The sequence below is a fragment of the Chanos chanos genome, chromosome 3, assembly GCF_902362185.1.
Source record: "Chanos chanos chromosome 3, fChaCha1.1, whole genome shotgun sequence".
In the NCBI taxonomy this organism is placed as follows: domain Eukaryota; kingdom Metazoa; phylum Chordata; class Actinopteri; order Gonorynchiformes; family Chanidae; genus Chanos; species Chanos chanos.
Genome location: NC_044497.1, coordinates 54,422,501 through 54,439,722, shown reverse-complemented (window position 1 = coordinate 54,439,722; position 17,222 = coordinate 54,422,501). Strand labels below are relative to the sequence as shown.

General features: G+C 44.4%; 2 protein-coding genes and 1 long non-coding RNA gene across 3 annotated transcripts in view; all 3 read right to left on the bottom strand.

The window, feature by feature from the left end:
- On the bottom strand, positions 1 to 3,994 carry LOC115807202 (SH2 domain-containing protein 2A-like). The gene is made up of 8 exons (XM_030768074.1): positions 3,937 to 3,994; positions 3,469 to 3,605; positions 2,685 to 2,875; positions 2,476 to 2,565; positions 1,726 to 1,891; positions 939 to 1,268; positions 233 to 302; positions 1 to 116 (listed from the first exon to the last, which is right to left on the bottom strand). The coding sequence occupies exons 1-7, from the start codon at positions 3,992 to 3,994 to the stop codon at positions 237 to 239; spliced, it is 1,038 nt and encodes a 345-aa protein (XP_030623934.1). The 3' UTR covers positions 1 to 116; positions 233 to 236.
- A 76-nt stretch (positions 3,995 to 4,070) lies between these two features.
- On the bottom strand, positions 4,071 to 5,190 carry LOC115806348 (uncharacterized). The gene is made up of 3 exons (XR_004025195.1): positions 5,141 to 5,190; positions 4,636 to 4,727; positions 4,071 to 4,152 (listed from the first exon to the last, which is right to left on the bottom strand). It is a non-coding gene; the product is annotated as an uncharacterized LOC115806348 (long non-coding RNA).
- A 493-nt stretch (positions 5,191 to 5,683) lies between these two features.
- Positions 5,684 to 17,222, bottom strand: part of LOC115807201 (myosin-IIIb-like) — a 21,001-nt gene continuing 9,462 nt past the window's right edge. The window contains exons 9-20 of the mRNA XM_030768073.1: positions 16,898 to 17,023; positions 15,027 to 15,135; positions 13,777 to 13,893; positions 13,309 to 13,409; positions 12,698 to 12,784; positions 10,942 to 11,007; positions 10,098 to 10,211; positions 9,603 to 9,714; positions 8,394 to 8,500; positions 8,043 to 8,105; positions 7,654 to 7,773; positions 5,684 to 5,755 (exon numbers count right to left, since the gene is read on the bottom strand). Of these exons, the coding sequence (XP_030623933.1) occupies positions 5,684 to 5,755; positions 7,654 to 7,773; positions 8,043 to 8,105; positions 8,394 to 8,500; positions 9,603 to 9,714; positions 10,098 to 10,211; positions 10,942 to 11,007; positions 12,698 to 12,784; positions 13,309 to 13,409; positions 13,777 to 13,893; positions 15,027 to 15,135; positions 16,898 to 17,023 (1,194 nt within the window). The remainder of the gene's footprint in view (positions 5,756 to 7,653; positions 7,774 to 8,042; positions 8,106 to 8,393; positions 8,501 to 9,602; positions 9,715 to 10,097; positions 10,212 to 10,941; positions 11,008 to 12,697; positions 12,785 to 13,308; positions 13,410 to 13,776; positions 13,894 to 15,026; positions 15,136 to 16,897; positions 17,024 to 17,222) is intronic.

The following is a 17,222-nucleotide window of genomic DNA, read 5'->3' as shown; positions in this document are numbered from 1 at the left end:
CCCTCTAGAGAAAGAGGTGCATTTGTTCAGGTTTGCATTTATGCATTTAGATCTCAGCTAAATTTCATCACACAATATTCTGCCTTTCACATTTGGTCTTCCTCGGTTTTATGAATCTGAAAGAAAGCAAAGACAGTAAAGAAAACATTAAAGAAAGAAACGTGCTTTTTTTCTGTTTGTTTGTTTTAATAAGTCTCTCCAAGTATTGCTGTTAAATGGCCAGTTCACTCACCAGCTTATTTCCGATTGGTCCAGGGCCTTTGGGGAAGGGGCGGAGCCTGCTCCTGACCCTCTGAAAACTGCTATAAGAACCAAGACAAACACAATGATTAATGATGTGCCGGCAAAAAAGCACTGGAATATTCCATATCGATCATAACTCTCGGAACGCTGCCATGATGCAAGCCACACCTGTGAACAACATCCATATACATTCATATCCAAACAAAGGGAAACTAAGCCATGCAACTTTCAATCATGAAAAAAGGTAGACAAACTGCACCTTGGCATAATATGATATTCACACTGAGGTAGTGCAAAACTGTAGGACAGAGGAAATGGCATGAATTTTTTTTTTTTAACTGAAAGGTTTATACATCAGAGCTTGTTTATTAATCGCTATACGTCAACTTAAAACTTAAAGTGTAAACTTCAAGTTCCAGCTCAAGTTTCAACTTTATCGACATTATACCTCGCAGTATAATTAAAAAACGTGTTTGCTAAGCCCACCAAGTGCAAACATGCACAGCACAAAACACACAAATACACACACACACACACACACACACACACACGTACACACACACACAAAAAGAAGAATTACAACGGGGTACAATCTGTCAAAGGATGACTGGAAGGAAAGAAAAGAAAAAAAGAAAAATTGAATCTTGGTCTAAAGTGTTCACAGGGAGCAGGCTGTTATGGGTGTGGTCATTCACCTGCTGGATTTGCTGGATCTCCCTCATGGCGAGGCGGATGGAGGGGTACAGGCGCGGGACCGCCTTGCTTTTGTGGCCTGGTTCTTCATGCTCGACCCGTTCCTCCATACGCCTCCTCCTGTCGTAGATGCGCTTCATCACGGGGGGTTTGTGGGAGTCTGGAGATGATTGCTGGCTTTGACCCGGGGGCTGGAACAGTCTCTGAAACTCTAGGTGCACGTGGTCCGCTCCGGACCTGGGCTCCTCCTTCACGTCCTGCCCAGGCTCAAGGCTCGAGTTCCCCAGCATCATTCCTCTGAGTTCCTCATAGTCTGGTTCATGCTCACACGTCTGTTTTACAAGAGCAAGAACCGTCGCTTTACTAAAGACTATTTTACAAATTTTATCAGCATGTAAAAAAAACCCCATTCATTGAGCATTACATTGTAAGAGACTGGGGATACACTCCAAGTCATCTGGTATTTGGAGAGGTGGCCAAAGTAAAAGTGGAAGTACTTTTGCCAAAAACAAAAAATTACTCTGGGTAGAGTTAAAATATTCCTCCTGAAAAGTACTTAAGTAAGAGTAGTCACTCACACTTTACAAAAAACAGTTGTCAGTTTAACTCTTAGAGTACTTTTTTTTTTTTTTTTTAGCAAAAGTACTTCTACTTTTACTTTTGCCACTTCGGGGTATTTGAATGGAAAAAGAAATGTGATATAATTTAGTTGTTAATTTGTTTTTTGTTTTGCGCGTGGCACGTGTTTCTACGACGCCGTGGTTTTATCGTGGCTTGTTGCGGACTGACCTGTCCACAGGGAACCGTAAGAAGCTCCATAAACGGTTTGATGCCCACGCGGGTGTGGTACTGGACCAGGTCTGGCAGAGACGAGTGGGCGCGGTCCTCCCCCAGGATCACGTACTTCCCGTTACTCTGCATCTCTATCATGTAGTGCCGACTCCGGTTGGCGCCCCTGGATGCCCGACGGACGGAAAAGCGTCGTTATTCGGTTGAAGAACCCAACAATTCTGTCCACACACTAAAGTCCTGCTTAAAATTTCAGTAAGGTATACAAAGACGTGTCTTCATTGCAATGAGAAGCAGGTAAAAGCAGTCAGTCTTGGGTGGCAATGAGCACTTGCCAGAGAAAAATCATATGTCATAAAACAATGGTTCATCTGTAGTTCACTTTCACTTTCAGATTTTTTCACTTTTCCAAGTACTGCAGTGACCTTTGAATGTTGAATGGTTTAGGTATATATCACAGTATGGTGGGGTTTTTTTTTAATAGCTGCTCTCCATTTCTCTAGTCTTTGCAGTGCAAAAAGTGGTAGCTTATGTTTGTACAATTGAAAATAATTTTCCTTTCATTTTCCTCTCAGGAACTGAAGTATGCAACTGCACTGAAGGGTAAATTAAATCTCAACTCTTAACACGGTTCTGCCTCAGTGTGATGGCCTTTCCATCCTGATGCCGTGCCCCGTTGTGTATTGCGCAAGCGGTTTGGATACGCTTTGATAAATAAACGAGCCATCAGCCAAAACCACACGAGCATACCTGTACGTCAACGTGTAACCTTCTCGACTCTGGCCGACCCGAATGAGGAAACACCCAAGAGGCTTGTCCTTAATAAGATCTTCAGCTTGTCTGAGAAAAACACAAAGCCACAGATGACACACAGGTGCTCGTGCTCTCGTGCACTAACAGGTGGGACTCAATTATCACCCCTTAATTAAAAAAAAAAAAAAAAAAAGGAGCAAACAGACCTTCGCGTGATCATGCCGTGGAACCAGCAGGGGAACGTCCCGTTTTCCACAACTTTCCGAGCCTGCGTGTCCTTAAACCAGCGGAGAGTGTTGCTTCTCTTCTGATGCTTCTCTTTCACCCTCTCCTCATCGGACGATGGCTGACCAACCAGGACAGAGAGGTCAATGGGCTCGTTGTCGAAGGGCGTGGCCTATCGGGAGGGGAAGGGGGGGGGGGGGGAGAGCGGCATGTAAGACGGTTTGATCAAATGTGTGTCAGAAGCCTGAACCCCATATTTCTGCCAGATCAGGATTAAATAAGCGTAAGAAGGGCTTGAACGACGGAGCCCTGTTCAAACATGTCCCGCGTGTTTCCTTGTACCTTGTTTTTTTTCATTTTTTTCAGTAAAGTTACTGTGAGTCAAACAGGACTGAGTCACTTAAGGTGATGGGGAAAAAAAAACATCGCTTTTGTTGAAACAGCATTCATTGAAACTGTCATTTATGTTGTCCGTTAAAGGAGACAAGGTCACAAGGAAAGGGAGCATTGAAAAGAATTGGGACAGGGCCCAGTCATTTGAATACTTACTGACCTGGGTCTGATCATGAGAGAAAGTGAAAACACATTCATAAAATGCTTTTGACAGTTCGTTATTTCTGGCTGTTACAGTTAACCAGTCTGTGGGTTTTTTTGTGTGTTACGCGTGTGTGTGTGTGTACAAAACATGAACTGCCAGGGCAGATCCTGTTTGTGTGTTAAATTGCAGTTCGGAGCTGAAAGAGAAAGCGCGAACCCCCTTCTCACCTCGAACTGTTTGCTGCGTGGACGAGGGACGGGGGCCAAGCCGGGGCCCGTTTTAGCGACTCCCGTTTTAGCGACTCCCGTCAGCATAGAGCGAGGTCTGGGCTGAGGCTTCTTCGTCCTGGGCATAGGAACCGGCCCTGAAAATGTGCACAACAACAGAATGGGGCCGAATGTTTATTTGTCCCTATCTGTGTGATAATGTTTGCTTTTAACCAACGTTTCCCCCCCCCCATACAGCGAGGGTTCTCAGCCACAAATCCGAACTGCTACCCGAGGGGAGAGGACCTAAGCGGCACTTTAAGTCTTCACTTTTGGCTCTGATGATTTTGGATAAATGAGAAATCCTGTTTTGACAAATACCTCCTTATTCAAACTAATGGCCCTACACATTCAAGCAGGTCAGAGAATAACAAAAAAACCCCCCCAACAAAACAGTGGACAAGAAACAAAAGCAGAGAAAAATGAGACCGTGAAAGTCCTTCTCCTCACTCTTATTCTCCTGCTCTACATCCTGTCGCTTTTTCATCTCCTCCTCCTCCTCCAACTCCTCCTCCATCTTCCGTCTCATTCTCTCCTCTTCCTCTCTTCTCTCCCATTCTTCTTGTTCTTGTTGCACCTGTCTCTGTCTGCGCACCTCCGCCAGGAGGGCCAGGTACCTCCTCCTGCAGCTCACGGAGCGGAAATCTGCCAAACGTGCAGAACGGAGAGAGAGCATAAAGTTTAGACGGACAAAGAGTTGAGTTCATTCCACAGACATGACCTAATGGTCCGTTAAAAGCAAAAAGAAAGAGAGAGGGAGAGAGAGCAGGTTTTTGCAAGACATTACGTGTTGGCAGAGGTAAACAGAGGTAAGTGCGGTTTTACCTGTGGGCTATAATATTTCAAGCATCACTCACAGAGAGAATTGTTTTTTTTGAGAAAAGCTTTACTGATAATTTCCTGGTTGAATGATGCCAGGATGTGCTGCTGATTCACGTTGGATCTTGCCCATGCGTGGAGGTCTTATTTACCTTTCAGAAAAGTCTTCACCCTCAAGCTGCTCGTAAAAGGAGTCAACTTGCAACCCATTACCTTTCATGTTTCATTTGGCGCACGCTCGTGGAAAACTTCACCGCGCCCCAGCATATCCAATGCACCATTTGAGATCCAAGATTAATTGGCACTCACTCTTTTGAATGACAACTGCCGCCTTCCCCAGTTTCTCCAGCTGGCGAGCTAACTCCTCCTGGTGCCAGTACTTGAAGAAAAGTCTGGAAGATCTAGCGGGGTAATAAAACGCAATAAAAGCAATAAAATGACAGGTAGACGCTAAAAAGAATTGGAATGTTGAAATTTAATGAGATGAAATTGAGCGGTAAGGCTGTATTGTTTCTGTGTGTGTGTGTGTGTGTGTGTGTGTGTGTGTGTGTGTGCGCGCGCACGTGCGTGCCAACATTAATTGAGGGCTCTTTGACAAACAGCTTATTTGTAAAGTACAGAGAAATTCTTTTATCACTGAAAATGTCTCTTTACTACTCTGTGTCTTCCACGTTTTTTTCTGTACAGAGTTTATGTCATAATAGTAAAGTAAACGTGATTGAAACACTGAGGAGAATCTGTCTGAGTAACGCAGCACGAAAGATAGTGTCACACACACCCACACACAGGATAGACAGACAGAGTGTAAACCTACCCACACTTCCAGCCGCGCAGTTCAGTGCTGTTGAGTATGGACATGCAGCTAAAACACAAGCAAGCACACACATTCCTTATGTGATGTTCCAGACTGCCACGTCATTTAAAAAGCATTTCAACACAGTATTTCAACACAGACAAATCATGACTATGTGTTGGAGTAAATGCACATTGTTGAGTTTACAGGTATACTCAATGGTGGTAAATGATTAACAGGTAATCAGAACACGTTAGAGTGTCCATGTGCTCTTACCTCTCTTTGTCCAGTGGTAGATTAGGTTTCAAAAGCAGGATATTGTACCTGAAGGGTTTTACAAATATTTCAGTTAACATTCGAGACTCTGGTGTAAGAAAACAACCTGTTTGAATAGCAGATGTTAAGGGGTTATAGGAAATACACAGACCTCTGTGCAAACTCCTTAAAGGTTGGCCGCCAGGAGAATCCGTCCCTGCGGATCCGAATGGTCTCCAGCAGGCCGTTGTACCTTAGCTGAAAGATAGGGGGAGCTCTCAATGCAGCACAGTTCCATCCAGCATTCGCTCACACTTTACTGCAGTACTCAGTGCTACGCAGGAGGTGGCACTGCAGCACAACCTGGTAATACTGTTCCATCTGAACGACAAAAGTTTTCAGTACCCGCCTTAAAGTCCAAGGTCGTGTCCCTTTCGTCAGGTGACATAAACGGCGTACACAAACAGACAAAGTCTACACGTACAGGAAGAAGATCGTGAACAGGTCATATAAACCCTGAGGACAACTACAGAGCTGAACAGCAGTCTCTTGTTCACACAAAACCACCTCTCGTTAACCAGAAAGGCTTTCTAGCCGTCCAGTGGGATTACACACGGGGGGGCGGGGGGGGGGGGGGGGGGTGACAAACAGGGCCGACTGAAGGGTATTTCACAAAACAGAGGTTCTCAGTTAGCCAGATAACTGGAGCCCAGAGCACGGAGGGATCTAGACTGTAGAGTGCTGTGGGAGATACTGACACAGGCTACACGAGAGCAAGAACTCCTGATGAACTTCTGAAGAAAAGCCAGACGGTATTGTGCTGAACTCCTTTTAAATTCTTGTTTTGCCTTCATTCTATTTCCAATTCAAGTTTCAAGTTTCAAGCTTCAAGCTTAAGTTTATTTAAAGCCCAATATCACTGTTTACAGTCTCAAAGGGCTTCACATGCCCACAGGATTACAACAACCAGAGCAGGGCGGCACCCCCTGACTTAATCCTCATAACTGGCAAGAAAAAACTCCTCAAGATTTCTCCTATTTTTCCCTAGCATCTGGGTTTGTTGAGAAGGACCACAGAGAGAGGAGACCCCTTCTTGGCCAGCCAGGTGTGCAACAGGTGCCGACCCACTGGGAAAACTGCAAACAGCAATTCTAATTCTAACTCTAATCAATCCAAAAGAGAGATTTTAGCTCTGCGCTGGCTGCCACAGTGAACTGCAGTTTAAACATGTATTCACAAAATCTGACATAAACCTGGCATCCACAGAATGACATACAACATGGCCGTAGGACTTGGCAATCATGCATCTGTTTATGAGCATTAATACAAACAATAAAACCATTGGTTGCCTCATCAAAGAACGGACAGAAACAATCACGTAAACTCAAAAGACATAAAATTTAATGACACCACATTCACTGTAATACAACTGCTGTTACTTCTACCAACAATAACCTTACTACTACTACTACCACTACTACAACAACAACAAACTCAATGCAGAATCCAAGATGCAAGCAACTGAACCAAACATTAATGTTGGGTTGGCATTTTTGATGTGAAAATCCCCTTCAGCAAAAGCGAATCCACATTTTGCATTTTGTATGAACTCAATGCTCCATTTCGCCTAAAGCAAAATAATGGATGGAGCCTGGACTCTGAGGCAATCATAATCATTACTGTCTCAAAGAGCCTTAGTCAATGTAATCTCAGCCTTCAACAGCCAGAGACTTTACACAGACAGACAGACAGAGGGAGAGAGAGAGCAAGAGAGAGAGAGAGAGAGAGAGAGCGAGTGAGAGAGAGATCGAGAGGGAGAGCAAGAGAGAGAGACACAGAGAGAGAGAGAGAGAAAGAGAGCGAGCAAGAGAGAGAGACAGAGAGAGAGCAAGAGAGAGAGAGAGAGAGAGAGAGAGAGAGTGAGAAAAAGAGAGCGAGAGTGAGAGCGAGAGAGAGTGAGAGCGAGAGAGAGAGAGAGATCGAGAGAGAGAGCGAGAAAAAGAGAGAGAGAGAGCGAGAAAGAGAGAGAGATGGAACAAACCAGCAAATATTTGGCTCGTGAGAGAAACTTTGAGGCCAAGCTACATGGATTTGAGGCTTCGACAAAACATTGGTCTGAGCAGCCTTTGGGTCAAAGTCCAAAAACGGCGGAACAGCATAAATACAGAGTCTGAGAGCGCCGGGTTTCAGAAACAGCATAAATACAGAGTCTAAGAGCGCCGGGTTTCAGAAACAGCGTAAATAAAGGAGTTTAAGAGCGCCGGGTTTAGGCTCCTTACCTGGTCCATTACAACTTTGCTGTCGAGCTGGTCCGGTAATTTGCTGGTGTTGGGTTTTATGCATCGTACAAAGTGAGGGCTGGCGGCAAACATCTTCTCCATTAAGACTTTTAGTGAGTGCTGCAAAGAACGATACTTCTGATAAAAAAACTCAAGATTAAGCTCTTTAAAGCTCCAAAGCTCTTTTAAGGCCTGAATGAGAACTCTTTTAATTCAACACTGATTTTAATGCTTCATAGTTTTCATTTACCTTGAAGGAAACCATTTGTAAATTACTCTTTATGAATTCTTTTTTTTGGGGGGGGGGGCAGGGCTGGGCAGGGGTGGGGGCAGGGGGGCAGAAAGCAGTTTGTCTCAGGATTTTTTAAAATGAGAAAACTTCCTTTTACCTTGAACTGCGCGCCGACTGATTGCTTCCTGGTTGAGTTAAAGTTATCGTCCGCAGCGTGCAGCTGGAAATAACAGAAAGAAGAAAAAATACGCGTCATGTGAGGGGGGGGGGGGGGGGGCAAAAAACCGCTGGACACCACAGCCCAGCGATCAAACCCTGATACGCCATTGTCACCTTCTCCCCCCCCCCCCTTTTTTCTCTTTTTTATCAAGTGTTTGAGATTAGAACTGGTGAGACCAGATGGTTTTACTTTCGTATTGTTTCTTTGTCTTATCTAGTCATCTCCAGGTGAAAGGACAGAGGTGATGCAGGGATACCATTCAAGAACGGTAATGACCCTCATTGATACCATTACACTGCCGTTCACGGCAAAATATAACAACATCGAACGGATGTTGTTATATTGACATACCTTGGCTTTCCGAGGCATGAGAGTTCCCGTCCTGGAAATTGTGGCTGAAATGAGGAGATATAAACAAAACAAAATGCATTTTAGTGTGTGGAATATATTAACATAACACGTTACCTATCTATAGCTACAGCATGCGGCCAAAGACATGTCGACGACCCAAATGCGGAAGCGTGTAGAACCATGTGATCTCCACAGGCACACATCTCATAGACCAACTCTGCATTAACAGACTCATAGACCAACTCTGTATTAACAGACTCATAGACCAACTCTGTATTAACAGACTCATAGACCAACTCTGTATTAACAGACTCATAGACCAACTCCATATTAACAGACTCATAGACCAACTCCGTATTAACAGACTCATAGACCAACTCCATATTAACAGACCCATAGACCAACTCCATATTAACAGACTCATAGACCAACTCTGTATTAACAGACTCATAGACCAACTCTGTATTAACAGACTCCGCATCAACGCTCAGCGTTTTTGAATGAGATGTTCAGCAAGCAGGTGCCCTCATACTTCTGGCTATATAGTGTATATCAATATCAATATCTCTATCTACTCTCACTTTCTCTCTCATCTCTCTCTCTCTCTCTCTCTCTCTTTTGCCAATCCATGCTCTCACCCACCTTAATGCCCCCACACCCACTCACCCAGGTCACCAAGAGTGCATGATCAGTAGGGACATAACCTTAATTTTTTTTTTTTTTTTTTTAATCAAAATTATTGCTGGGGTCAATTCAGTAGTCGCTGGATATTGGCAGGGACATGTCCCTACAGTCCCTACCAAATTCTACGCCCTTGCAAGTCACAAATTGCAAGATTTCAAGGGCCAAACTCGACAGAAACTATTCGGTTTAGCTGTTTTGTACTTTAGTAATGTGTAAAGCTTTAGTCATGAGTAACGCTGGCATGACATTGTTAGAGTACAGATAAATGAGGGTTTTTTTTTTTGTATGTGTGTGTGTGTGTGAGTATGTATATCTGTGTGTGTGTGTGTGTGTGTGTGTGTGTGTGTGTGTGCGTGTGTCTGCGTGTGTGTGTGTGCGCGTGTGTCTGCGTGTGTGTGTGTGCGCGTGTGTCTGCGTGTGTGTGTGTGCGTGTGTGTGTGTGCGCGTGTGATGAAGACTCACCGGCGAAGAGCACACTGAGTAAGGGTGTGACACTGTTGATGAAGAGTCCTCTGATGTTGGCCGGGATAGTGTCTCTGTTCTTCTCCAGAAATCCAGCACCATTGTACTGAACCTGAAATTACAACCGAAACAAACCACTTTCATTAGGGATGAAGGTTATGTTTTTTGTTTTTTTGAAGGGGGTAAAACAACCAAGGGTCATGTACCCATCATCTGCACTGCATTTAACTGTATGGTATAGCTACAGTACAGTAACGACATGCAAATGAACACGGATAAAACCGAAGAAAACAATAATAAAAACACACAGATTAAAGCAGATTTCTTAAGACTAGGCTTAATTCTAATCCCTGAAATACACACACACAGTGTTAGGACTTGTTTTGATTAGTGTGTGAGAAATCGCTTCGGTATTGCGTTAAGTCACTCCTTCTGTTCTGTTCTGTTCTGTGTTGTGTTCTGTGTTGTGTTCTGGGAGAGGGGGAGCACTCCTACCTTCCCAGCGTAGTGGACAACCGTAAAAAGAGGATTCCGGCTTCGCGCCACCTCAAAGTGTGGACTGCTTTTCAATTTGTTGTTCAACTTGTCAACAAAGTCTCTGTCAGTGGCCTGAGACAAGAAGGAGACGTGATCTTAAAATCACTATTTCTTACACGCATATCAGCTGTTTCCTATAGAATCAATTCACATCTGCTTGCTTTTGTTTGTCTGAATATGATTTTTAAAAGTGATTTTATATTCATTTATATTCATAATAATATGCTCTATAATATACGTAATATTTATAAATATATTTACAATTATTACCATTAATGGATTGTTACACTGTTTACTGTAATTTACTGTTTCTGTTTATTACAGTACAGCCTTTTCGGACAAGATGTGTAAGAGGGAAGTAATGGATTTTTTTGGGTTTTGTCTCCTTATCAGAGGCCATCATATGTACAGTCACCTGATGGGTAAATATGTCACCTGCTCTTTTACTCTGCAGTAAGTTATCTCGTCTTTAAACACTCTGCAGTGTGTCATCTTCTCTTTAAACACTCTGCAGAAAGTTACCTCGTCTTTAAACACTCTGCACTATGTCATCTTCTCTTTAAACACTCTGCAGTAAGTTATCTTCTCTTTAAACACTCTGCAGTATGGCATCTTCTCTTTAAACACTCTGCAGTAAGTTATCTTCTCTTTAAACACTCTGCAGTAAGTTATCTTCTCTTTAAACACTCTGCAGTAAGCTATCTTCTCTTTAAACACTCTGCAGTAAGCTATCTTCTCTTTAAACACTCTGCAGTATGTCATCTTCTCTTTTAACGCTCTGCAGACTGAACGGTGGACTAACCTGAGGGAAAGCACTTTGCTCATCCAGCAGAGAGAGTATCCCAATGGGCTTAGTGAGGAAGAGATCCTGTGGCCACAGGAAACACACACACACACACACACACACACACAAAATAAACAGGCATCATTAGATAACACTCTTGAGACAGACAGACAGAGACACACACAAACACACATTTATGTCTCTAACTGTGGCTCTAATTGGTTTCTATGAGACCTCCTGTGTAAGCTGTAAACAGTTATGGAGAGATATGCAGTGGTTCGAGCCTGTTCCTTATTTAAACACAAGCCTAAAGCACCACAGCCACACAAACACACCAGGCAGTCGGTACATTTCCAGGGAAACACGCCGCTTCTGAGAAGAGTGGTCAAGCCCTGACAGGGCACTGATTACAGGGTGAAGGTTAAAAACGGTGAGGCAGAACCAGAGAAGAGGGGAGCTATGGAAAAGCCTCAGAGAAGCCATAACGGCTGGCATAGCGTTGGCACGTGCTCTCTGGGCTGATGTAAACTCTGGACAATGGGGGAACAGAGAGAGAGAGAGAGAGAGAGAGCGCGCTGAAGCAGAAGAGAGGCTGTTTATGCGGCCCCTGAATGCGTCTCAGGCCTGCGAACTCAGCATTTCCTGTTCCACACACACACACACCACACACACTGCTGACTGCCAAAACCACATGCTAATGGCTAAGCTGTCGGACAGAGAGAGGGGGAGGGACAAAGAGGACGAGTTAGCAAGGGAAAGGAGAGAGAGAGAGAGAGAGAGAGAGAGAAGGGGGGGGGGAGAGAAGGGGGGAGAGAGAGGGATAGAGAGAGAGAGAGAAGAGGGGGGAGGGAGTGAAAGAAATAGAGAGAGAGAGAGAGAAGGGGGGGGGAGAGAGAAGAGTGGGGAGGGAGTGAGAGAGAGAGAGGGATAGAGAGCACACAGAGAAAAGGTGGGAAGGAGGGAAGGAGGGAGAGAAAGAGAGAGTGAGAGGCGAAAGAATAAGAAAACAAGCAAAAAAAACCCCCCCAAAAAAACAAGCAAAAGGAATAAAGAAATAAACATAACATAATAATGGAAAAACTGAGTGTGTGACTGTCTCTACCAGGATAGGTTTGAATGTGTGACTGTCTTTACCAGGATAGGTTTGAGTGTGTAAATGCCTTTACCAGGATAGGTTTGAGTGTGTGACTGTGTTTACCAGGATAGGTTTGAGTGTGCGACTGTCTTTACCAGGATAGGTTTGAGTGTGCGACTGTCTTTACCAGGATAGGTTTGAGTGTGCGACTGTCTTTACCAGGATAGGTTTGAGTGTGCGACTGTCTTTACCAGGATAGGTTTGAGTGTGCGACTGTCTTTACCAGGATAGGTTTGAGTGTGCGACTGTCTTTACCAGGATAGGTTTGAGTGTGCGACTGTCTTTACCAGGATAGGTTTGAGTGTGCGACTGTCTTTACCAGGATAGGTTTGAGTGTGAAACTGTCTTTACCAGGATAGGTTTGAGTGTGCGACTGTCTTTACCAGGATAGGTTTGAGTGTTCGACTGTCTTTACCAGGATAGGTTTGAGTGTGTGACTGTGTTTACCAGGATAGGTTTGAGTGTGTGAATGTCTTTACCAGGATAGGTTTGAGTGTGTGAATGTCTTTACCAGGATAGGTTTGAGTGTGCGACTGTGTTTACCAGGATAGGTTTGAGTGTGCGACTGTCTTTACCAGGATAGGTTTGAGTGTGTGACTGTCTTTACCAGGATAGGTTTGAGTGTGTGACTGTCTTTACCAGGATAGGTTTGTTGTCCGTGAAGGTTATGTTTTGCCATTCGATCCCCTCCTCTCTGTACTCACTCTGCTCCAGCAGAAAGATATGCTGTGGGCAGAAACCATTCATACCAGTCAGAAGATTCAATGTCAAAATATTAGATAAACAAGATAAACAAAACAAAAACGTCTCACCACATACACGTGATCGACTTTTACTGATCCGAGAAGACAGCGAAAAGATCATCCGTGCTGGCTCAAAACCAAATAGCTCAATGGCTTATATCAGTTTTAGTATCACTCAGTTACCTGCTCTTTGCCTCCTAATTTAACCCTTCGTTAAAAAGCCCAAAAGCGACATCTTTGCTGTTTTTGCCATTTCTCATAACTTTTCAGAAGAAAAAAAACCCCCCAATATCCCAAAGTCTGGGATTAGGTGCTTGTTTCGTTATTCCCCCAACCAGTGTGGGAAAAGTCCCTGAAGACATATACAAAATGTGCTTCAGCGTTCTGCACCCCCCCCCCCCCCCCCCCCCCCCCCCCCCCCCCCCCCCCCCCCCCCCCCCCCCCCCCCCCCAGTATGGGCCGCGTTCTCCCTTGACAGACTGGTGATGAGGAGTGAGCAGTACTTACATGATTAAAGAAAAACTGCAACTGTTCGTTGGCCAGATTAATACACAGCTGTTCGAACCGGTTCACAGCAAAATTCTCAAATCCAAAAATATCAAGGATACCTGTAACATACAGGAATATAAGCCTATAAATCAATATACACACACAGAGTGTTTACATGTACACATACACACACTGGTTATTCTGACGCAGCAGCTACAGTCTGGTGCGTCTTCTCAGATTTAAACAACAGAACAATTAAAAAACAACAACAAATAAATAAACCCAAAATTTTGACAGAATAATACAGAGCTAAATGAGGTATTGGAAAACTTCATATTGACACGCTGTTGCTAGTATTATCTTACACAAGCAGAAGAAGAAAACACTGAGTATTATTTCAGGAGCATAAATGAGATAGAAATATATATATATATAAAAAAGTGTTTTTCACACAGTTTTTTTCTTTTTTTTTTTTTTAAAAATTACCTATCTCACTGAGCTCAACGTCAGAATCAAGTTTAGGGGCGAGCAGCTCATTAATTTTACTGACAATCCAGCCAAACACGCGCCCATAAACCACCTTGGCTATGGAGTCTCTGGCATCTGAAAACGACAAGAAAATGAACAAAAAAAACCAAGAAAATAGTTTTGAAATGATGTGTGGAAATACTGCAAGTTTGTCAAAAATTCAGAGAGAGAGAGAAAGAGAGAGAGAAAGAGAGAGAGAGAGAGAGAGAGAGAGAGAGAGAGAGAGAGAGAGAGAGAGAGAGGCGTCTCAGAATTACGCAACACATCCGAAGCAATCTTCAGCCTAATGTTGAAACAACTTCACTTTCCAGGCTGGCAGGCCTATTACACATCTTTAATGCTATGAATATAAAGAACCTGACCTCTAAATTATTTTTTAAAATTTGGATTCGTTGGACTGAAAACACACAATGAGGCCCCAACTTTAAAACTAAACCGCCATGGTGTGACATCTGAAAACAACAACCACAACACAGTTTGCCTGCACAGTTTATCTCCGTGTCCAATCAGCTGTGTGTGAAATGCGAACATGATTCAGCATGAGGAACAACTGATTTTAACATCTCTTCGAGGTGAAATTCAGAGGAAAAACAATTTAAAGATTTTTTTTTTATTTAACACAATGTGTTTTTACAGCCCCCCTTCAGCTTCCTCCTGACCCAGAATACCACGGGGCAGGGCGGGCACGGGGCGGCTGTAACGCGGGAATACGGCCAATGGGACGATGGGATGGCAGGCGTAACAGTTTGATTGACAAGTCTTTTGTTGTGTTGTTACTGTGGTCACAGCAGTCTGCCCTGGCGGTTAATAATTATTTACTCCATTAATTTACATATTTACTTACTCTTTTCACAGTGACACAGAAGTGTTCTACTTCAATATATATATATATATATATATATATATATATATATATATATATATATATATACACACACTGAGATGTTAGTATGTGTATACATACATGTCTACATGAGAAGAACCGTGTGTATGATTCGGAGAGCTTACTGAGGGAGATGTGATACCATCAGACCGGGGCGGACTTCTTTCATGTGACAGTATATTTAGAAGTGAGTTTTCATACACATTTCCCACCATCATCAGATAGGGGTCAAAAGAAAGACAGAGTGGACCCTGATCTGACAATGAGGACAATCGAAAAACGCAATCTCGCGCTTCGACCGTCTTGAGGCACGTCGTTGTCTCACCTTCAGCCTGCTGCTGGCTGTGGAGACGCTTGATGGCCTCTCCTCGCGTTACCGACATGGTGCAGGTTAGGCTCCTGAACAGCTCGTCCTCCTGAACCCCAAACTGACCCTGCACGCACACGCACGCACACGCATGCACACACAGACACACAGACACACACGCACGAACGCACACACGCACGCACACACGCGCGCACACACACACACACGCGCATGCACGTACGCACATGCACACATACACAGACACACACACACACACAGACCAGACACACACAGACACACACACGCGCACACAGACACACACACATGCACACACACACAGACGCACACAGATGCGCACACAGACACACACACACACAGAGACACACACACAGACAAGAGGTCATTATCAGGACATTAAGTCAGGTAACCACAAGTACAGCACCTAAAGCCCTAAATCCACCGCAGTCTTTATTTTCAACATTAAAACCACAGCCACACATTCCCACACAACCACACAGACGCAGCTATAGACAAACATCCTATTTTAATAGCGCATTGCTCCCTCCTCCTGATGGGCAGTTTTATTTGTTACCGCATAACAGTAGAGGTGTGCCCTTAAAAAAAAAAAAACGGGACAACGCCCCAACAAACAGAGATCAAAAGATGACATTTCACTTCTATTTTATTCTGTTCTGGAGGCCAGAGAGAGAGAGAGAGAGAGAGGGAGGGAGAGACAGAGAGAGCGAGAGCTTGATTGTATCCACAAAGGTTCAGACAATAGAGCCCAGCAAAGGTCAGGAAATGCATCACGTGACCACGATACACCTGTCACCTATAGATTCCAAATATAGTGACGTGACCTTTCCTAACGACGCCCATCTTATCGCGGGCGGCCAGACGCTAGGCCTCGCCCGCCGGCTGTTCCCCGGGCCCTGACTTAAGCTGTGCCTCGTCGTACTGGAGCGAGTGATAACTCACTTGTTCAAACAGAGTGAGAGGGGGGCGTGCTGGAGCATAACACGCTGTGAACCCCCCCCCCCCCCCCCCCTTTTCATCTCAAGAAATCCATGAGCCCAAACGCTGTGAGGCCTGCGTGCAAATCAGGCCTTTCACACACACACACACACACACACACACACACACACACACTCGGCTTGTTTGTCTTAGTATGTATGCAGGCAGACAGATAACCCCCCCACCCTCCGCGCACCACCCCCCCCCTCCTTTCTCACCCTCATCATTCTGCCAATCCCTGCCTCCTCTCTGCAGACGCATGTGTCTGACTGCCCTCCCCACATGCCACAGTTCACATTATTCCCTGGACTTTTCCCATGGAATATGGGATTTCTCAGCTTTTTCTGGCATCATCAGACGTACTTTTACATATTCAACAGAACTGAGAAAATGAAAGGGTCACTTCACACAGAGTTCAAGCCCCAGAGGACTGAAATCATGCTGTTTTTTGTACTCGCCTCTTGACTAGAGGCTGGTTTTACTTTACTTTTTTTTTTTCACTGCAAAACAGGTGTGCTTACTCCTCAGCCAATCAGAGAGCACAGAGTTTGTTCTGATAATGACGTGAAATGCAGCGGGACCTTTTGATTGGTCTTTTCAGATCAGATGTCCTGTAAACAAAAGGTGAATTTTCATCCCTCTCAGGTGTCGGGTTAATGCTTTAAAAAAAAAAAAAAAAAGAGAGAGAGAAATCAACCAAACTCAGCCAACGTCTCACCTCAGCCTACATCTTTTCTGTCCTCTAAAAAGACTCTTTCAAAGAGCTTTCTGAGGCAATACAGAAAGTTCTCTGTGGGACAACCCCAGGCTGTGTGACGTGTGTGTGTGTGTGTGTGTGTGTGTGTGCTGTGGAAAAGAGAAAGAACAGAACTCACCGCGCTCGCTTTCAGCCAGCCCACAGACTGATCAGACACCTTCAGGGCCTCCGTGTCCGTCGGCTCGAAGGTTATGTTGCCCAGTGACAGGATTCCCGCCAGAATGGTCATCATGTCCACTTTTTCCTGTTCATCCGAACATGTAAACGCGGTCACGTGGCTGCGTTTTCACAACAAACATGCACCAAACACCCACCCACTCACCCACCTGACCTGACCTTTTCTGCTTTCGCTCCACAAAGGCCCAGCCACTCAGCTAATAAACCAGATTCAGATTCAAATTCTGATTCAAATTCAGGTCAGTTAATGATCACCAGGCAGGGAG